Source organism: Tupaia chinensis, unplaced genomic scaffold (assembly GCF_000334495.1).
Source record: "Tupaia chinensis unplaced genomic scaffold, TupChi_1.0 Scaffold000377_2, whole genome shotgun sequence".
Taxonomy (NCBI): domain Eukaryota; kingdom Metazoa; phylum Chordata; class Mammalia; order Scandentia; family Tupaiidae; genus Tupaia; species Tupaia belangeri.
Genome location: NW_006159876.1, coordinates 3,826,311 through 3,833,121, shown reverse-complemented (window position 1 = coordinate 3,833,121; position 6,811 = coordinate 3,826,311). Strand labels below are relative to the sequence as shown.

At 44.1% G+C, this 6,811-nt stretch overlaps 1 protein-coding gene across 3 annotated transcripts in view; it reads right to left on the bottom strand.

Moving 5' to 3' along the window:
• INTS14 (integrator complex subunit 14) overlaps window positions 1-6,811 on the bottom strand; it is a 50,931-nt gene that overhangs the window by 5,984 nt on the left and 38,136 nt on the right. For all 3 annotated transcript variants that reach the window (XM_014589757.2, XM_006153495.3, XM_006153496.3), the window contains exon 10: window positions 3,815-3,933. In XM_014589757.2, the coding sequence (XP_014445243.1) occupies window positions 3,815-3,933 (119 nt within the window). The remainder of the gene's footprint in view (window positions 1-3,814; window positions 3,934-6,811) is intronic.

Below are 6,811 nucleotides of genomic sequence, written 5' to 3'. Positions count from 1 at the left end.
AAAATGTTCAGAGACCTAAACGTAAGAGCTAAACTATGGAACTTAGAAGAAAAAAGGGATATAAATCTCCGCAACCTTGGATTTGGCAATGATCTCTCAGTTTTGACACCAAAAAATCCAAGTAATAAAAGCAGAAAAACCGACTTGGTCCAAACTATAAAAACTTGTGTGTATCAAAGGGGAGCAGTGTGTGGGAGGCTGGCCCCACGCTGCGGCAGCAACGTGCTGTGCTGCTCAAGAGAAGCCAGATCCCACTGGGTTGCCAGAAAAGTCACGACGTATTTTCCTATCCAAAAACGCATCATGGCTTTTCCAACGACCCAATATATGGCAATCATGGTTTGATTCCTCAACCCAGTCAGCCCAAGACGTGCCGGGCACACGTGCAAGCACCCAAGATCTGATGAGCTGGAGGCCTGCAAGGAGATTATGGTGTGATCCAACCCTGTGGAGGGTGCTCATCTCTCTCATGTACATGTACGGGCTCTATCATGAATTAAGAAAAAAAGTGTGAATAAGAGGGACCAGGAGATGGCCTAACGGTTATGTTGCTGGTCTCCCACATGGCCAACTATGGTTTGAGTCCCGGACCCAGTAGCTTCAAACTCATGCCAGGCACATCAGTGCCCAATATTCCGAGGAGAATGGATAAGGGATTCTGGCATGGCCATGCCACTTGAAAGGCAATTTCTCACTTTTGGTCTCTCTGTCTTTCTCTCTGACAAGCACAGGTGCCTTATTGCAAAAATATCTCTTAAAAAAAAGTGTGAAAAGAATCCACAGAATGAGAGAAAATATTTGCAAAATCATATATTTACTAAGGGTCTATTATCCAAAATGTATAAAGAACTCAGTGACAAAAAGACAAACAACCCAATTAAAAAATGGACAAAGGACTTGAGTAGACACTCCTCTGAAGAATATACACAAATGGCTGGTAAGCACATAAAAGATGCACAATACTAGTTATTAGGGAAATCAAAACATGACAACAAACCACTATGATGGCTGTAATTTAAAAGCAAAGTAACTAGTATTGGTGAGGGTGTGGAGAAACTGGAACACTTGCATATTGATTGCTGTGAAAAAGTGACAGTTCTTCAATACGTTAAACAGGACTATCATATTGCCCAGCAATCCCAGCCAATGGTGTGGTGGGTAACATGCTGGATCCCACATGGCCAAATACACAGTTCAATTCCTGACCGGGGGGTTTAAAAAACAATGGGCATGTGTACGTGTGCATGCCCAAAATCTCAAGAGGAGAATAAAGGAGAAGGGACTGCAGTGTTGCCAACTCTCCAGCAAGTGCATGTACCCTATAGAAAATTTTAAAAATAAAAGTATTTAAAACAGGTATCCAAACAAATACTTATGTATGAATGCTCATAACAGCATTATTTAGAATAGCCAAAAGGTGGAAATACCCCTAATGTTTATCAAACGAATGAATGAGTGAATAAAACATGGTATATTTTGGTTGGCATACAATGGAATATTATTCAGCCATGATAAAGGACGGTGCTGCTACATGCTGTAACATGAATGAACTGTGAAAACATTATGCTAAGTAAGAAGCCAACACAAAAGGCCACAAATTGCCTTATTTTATTTAAATGAAATATCTAGAATAGGCAAATGCACTTAGAAAGCAGACTAGCAGTTGTCAGGCCCAGGAGAAGGGAGGATGTTCTCCACTTCCTCTGGGGTGCTTCACATGCTCTAGAACGAGCGATGACGGCTGCAGTACACTGGGAATGTACGAAATACCACTAATCGTACACTTTAATATGGCTGACACAGCAAATTTATGTGTATTTTACCACAATAAAAAAATAAAAAATACACCCAGGGCCAAAACAAAATTTAAAAATATAACTGAAGGCCTAGTCACAGTGGCACAGCAGTAGGGTGTTCAGTCCCTGGGTCGGCCTGTGAATGCCAGGTGTGAGTGCACATGCTCATGCCGTGATCCAGGCTGGCTGGGGTTGCAGTGTGAGATCCTATTGGTGTGGTGGAGGGAAGGAAGGAAGGGAGAGTGGGAGGAAACTTTTTATTTTATTATTATTATTATTTTTTAATTTGGGGCCAGCAGGTGGCATCGTGGTTAAGGGTGTTGGACTCCCACGTGGCCAACCGCGGTTTGAGTCCCAGACCTGGTGACTTGCTTTCGCACTTTCCCTTTCTCTCTCTAGTCAAATTAAATAAATAATAATAACAATAAAAATAATAACAAATAAAATTAAATAAATGTTTAACAAAATTTTTTTTTCGGAGAGGTTTTTGCGATAGGGCATGTGCACTCGCCAGACAGAGAGAGACACAGAGACAGAAAGCGAGAAATCACACCCCAGGGGGGATGGCCACGCCGCAATCCCTTCTCTTACGCTAATTGCTGGTCCCCCCCAATTTTTTTTAATTTGCTGTAAAATGTATATAAGAGAAAGAGAGTGATAAAGCACTCCCTCGGGGGAGACAGCCATGTCACAATCCCTTCTTCACTGTCCTTTCGTGACACACACATGCCCGAGTGTTTTCCAAGCCATCAGGTCCAGGATTTGAACCGTGCAGTTGGCTATTTGGATCTAACACCTTAACCACCACACTGTTGCCTGGCCTAAGAAATGATCTTTACAAATAGGTGTACATGATCTTATGTCAATGGAAGGAGACATGTACCTGAGTACCCTGTCCGAAAGCAGCTTCCATGACAACAGCATGATCTTAGCTCCATATTGAAGAGTTTCTGTGGAACTATTGGGTTGTCTGAAGTCATGATGCATTTTTGTATAGAAAAATATGTCATGGCTTTTCAGACAACCCAATACAACGCAATGCTATGGCTTTGGTTCCACTGTAGAAGGGGAAAAAAAAATCCACATGAAGACTTTTATATGTTCTTAAAATTAAAAGTCAATGCCAGGGGGCCAGCAGGTGGCATAGTGGCTAAGGTGCTAGACTCCTGTGTAGCCAACTGCTGTTTGACTCCCAGACCTGGCCGCATGTACATATGTGCTCAAAATTTTGAGAGGAAAATGGAGGAAAAGGGATTGTAATGTGACTATCCTCCCGGGGGATAATTTCTTGCTTTCTCTCTCTCTGTCTTTATCTGTCTCTATGGTAAGCATACATGCCCTGTAGCAAAAATCTCTCTTGGAAAAAAAAAAATTGGGGACCAACAGATGGCATAATGGTTACCTCACTGGACTCCCACGTAGTCAACTGCAGTTTGAATCCCGGGCCTGGCAGCTTAAAATTCATGCAGGGTGCATATGCATGTGTGCTCACAATTCTGGGAGGAGAACGGAAGAGCAGGGACTGTGGCATGGCTATCTCCTGTGGGAGGTGATTTCTCGCTTTCTGTCTCTCCTCTCTGGCATGCGCACGTGCTCTATAGTAAAAATTCTCTTTCAAAAAAAATACTCAATGTGAGGAAAGTGTGCTTCTCTAGAAGAACTAATGTGTTTCCTTTTACCAGATAAGAAAAATATTACCCGTCTCTTTTTTGACCTTGGTAGCAGGAAGCTCAGAGACAAACTGTTAAATGCAATTATCATTTTGCCTTGGGTTCCTGGGACAAATGTCTCCCTTCTTCCTCTAGGTCTCTTACTGCTCTGAATTTTGTAAAAAATGATTTTGCAATATATGTGTTTTACTGCAGGCCATCTCAAATCCTTTTTGGAAATCATGACAAACATTAGAAGTAAATGAATTACTAAGTATCAAAGGAAGGAAAATCAAATTCCCTGTCTGCCTGCCTGCCTGCCTGAATGCCTCCTGTCCCCGTGGAAAGCCATGCAAATGGTAATGTTACCTGCAGGCCGCTGGGCTTGATCCAGACAGTCACATTCTGGGCATAGCTGCGTTTGTTTTTGGGCTGCAGGGGGAACGGGCTCTTGTTGTCGTCCTCCCCATAAGGGTTTTCTTTAGCATCTTGAAAGAAAAAGACATTCTTAAAATGACATCTGGCAAAACACGATCAATTACATTTCCAATTAGGCTAGAGGCTCTTTGAGTCACCCAATCTTTTATATCCTATGACTTTATTAGTTCAGAAAATCCATTCTCATCAGGCAGAGTGGGAAACTGTTCTCAGGAGGACACTACTGGTACCGAAGGCTGCATGATCACTGAGACCGTGGAAGGGAAAAACAGCTTAATGTTTTTAAAGAACAAGTTTCACTTGTTACAGGTTAAGCACAGAGGGCATAAACACACACATACCACAGTGAGATACGCACGTGCGTATACACTGCGAGGCTACAGTCCACGGCGCAGCGGGCAAGGCGCTGGGCTCTGTGGTGACAACAACGTCTGCCCCGTGCTGTCTTCGGCGGCAGCCCCTACCCCGCTGGGGCAGTGTGGGTGGCGATCCCCGGTGCGTCCCCGGCCCCCAGCCACTACGCTGCTGGGCTAGTGTGACTGAAGAACTGAATTTTACCTTTCATTTTAATTGAATCCGGAGCGAGGTGCACGTAACCCAAGCTACATGGGTGGCTGAAGCAAGAGGATTTTGAGTTCAAGGCCGGGTGGGGCGACATAATGAGAACCTGTCTCAAAACATGATTTTTACATGACCCTATGTGGCTAGTGGCTACTGAATTGGACAGCACGGGTCTAGGCATAAAAACAATTAAAAAGGAAAATTATATACTGCCCAATTAAGGAAAGGACAAGGAAGAAATGCTTTTACTAGAGTATACCTTGCTTATGGTTTATTCGTTTATTGCTTCTAAAGACTTAAAACCCAGCAGTGGTTTTGCAGCGATGTGGACAAGAGGCTTTCTGTCTTGTGACACTGCCGCTAACTTGCAAAGCTCACGCACACCCGAGGCTCCTTCACCCTGTTCTGTTCTGGTAGACGGGGCAGGAATCGTTTTCCTGTAAGTTCGGGAAGCTTAAGTCCCCTGCCCTAGTGTTCATGCTGAAAACTGTACACCAGTTTCTGAGTCAGACGTTCTCTACTCCTGATACCGGCCCCACGCCACCTCCCTCAGCCTCCTCCTCACCTCCCCACCCTGATGCCTCCACACAATATCGGCCCAAACCTGCTGAGTCAGGCTGGGGTCCCAGGTGACCTCTCATACAACAGGCTCAGGCCAACCTCCTCCCTGCCTGGGATGCTCTCCCTTCACTCCCGCCCTCCCCACGCCCTCCCTCATGGATAAGACTCCAGGATGCAGCCAGCACTGTGCTAAGAAACTGACTAAAGGATATACAAACAATAAATGGGTGTAAATACCAGATACAGTGTGTGTGGAAGAGTAGGGCCTGAGGCAGGGCATTTAGAAGATAAATACGGAGGCAAAGCATTAATGGGACAAAGAAATGTGGTATTATCTGTTGCAGATATTTTATAGTTTAATCAACTGGACTAGGGAGAAATGTTCACACATTGAAATACTCACTTTGTAAGCTAAATAAGGTGATTGAATGTATAAAAAAAGTAATAATAAAAAAAGAATTGTGCCTACAGGAGATATTTTTCTCCCTCAAGGAATTAAAGAATAAAGAATATTTATTAAATTCTAACAATGTACAAGATATGTTACATATAAAACTTTTCTCCTTATAGCAACCCTAGAGGGCAGATATGACTAATCCTATTACAGATGAGGAGACAGGGGCCGGCAGGTGGCATGGTGGTTAAGGGCGCTGGACTCCCACATAGCCAACCACGGTTGGAGTCCTGGGCCTGGCAGCTTGTTTTCTCACTTTCCCCCGCTCTCTGTCTCTCTCTGGTGAGCTTGTATGCCCTATACAAAATTAAAATAACAACAACAATAATATTAAATAAAATTAAATATTTCTAAAAATAACAGATGAAGAAACAGGTCAGGCGGTGTTGTAGCTACGATGCAACTGGACCCACATGGGAAGGTTCTGGGTTTACTGCATCCATGATCCAGCTGGCTAAGACTAGGGGTGGACTGCAGTGTGAAGATCCCATTAGGGGTGCCTGTCTCTCTCTCTCAGAAGAAAGAGATAAACTTAAAAAAAAAAAAAAAAAAGGAAAGCCAGGCGCAGAGAAGTTGGAGCTGTAAGGTTCTGCAGTGACTCGGCGGAGCCTGGTTTCGAGGCCTGTTGTTGCTGTCAACACTGTCACGCCTCCCTACCCACGTTTACTTCTCGGGAGTCCAGGTCCGAGCCTGTGCTACCCCTCTGATGAAGCTGTCCTCAGTGTTTCCGGCAGACCGTGGTTTACTTGGCCCCTTTCACCTTCCAGAATTCAGCATCAGCACCGAACATCTGAGCAGCTAAGCACTGCCGATCGTACTGTCTTTAATTGTTCGGGGCTACATCTGGTAATTGGCTCAGCAGACAGGAAATACAACACTTCAGAACAAAGAACGGGGCACCAGGTCATGTGGTGGTTAAGGCACTGGACTCTCACATGGCTGGCTGTGCCCCAGTCCAGGCCATGGTGGCTTACTTTCTCAGTTTCCCTTTCTCTCTCTGACCAAATTTAAAAATAATAATAATAAAATGAAATAAACAATCCCTTAAAAAAGAGAGAGAGAGAGAGAACAAAGAACAAAGAATAGGAGAATCTTAGAAATAAGAAATACGGGGACCAGCAGTTAGCGTAATGGCTATGTTGCTGGACTCCCATGTAGTCGACTGCAGTTCGAGTCCTGGACCTGGTGGCTTAAACTCACACCAGGCACATGTGTGTGCATGCCCGAGAGAATGGAGGCAAAGGCACTGCGGTGTGGTCATCCCCCTTGGGGGTGATTTCTTGTTTTCTGTCTCTCTTTCTGGTAAGCACATGTGCCCTATAGCAAAAACCTCTCAAAAAAAAAAAAAAGAA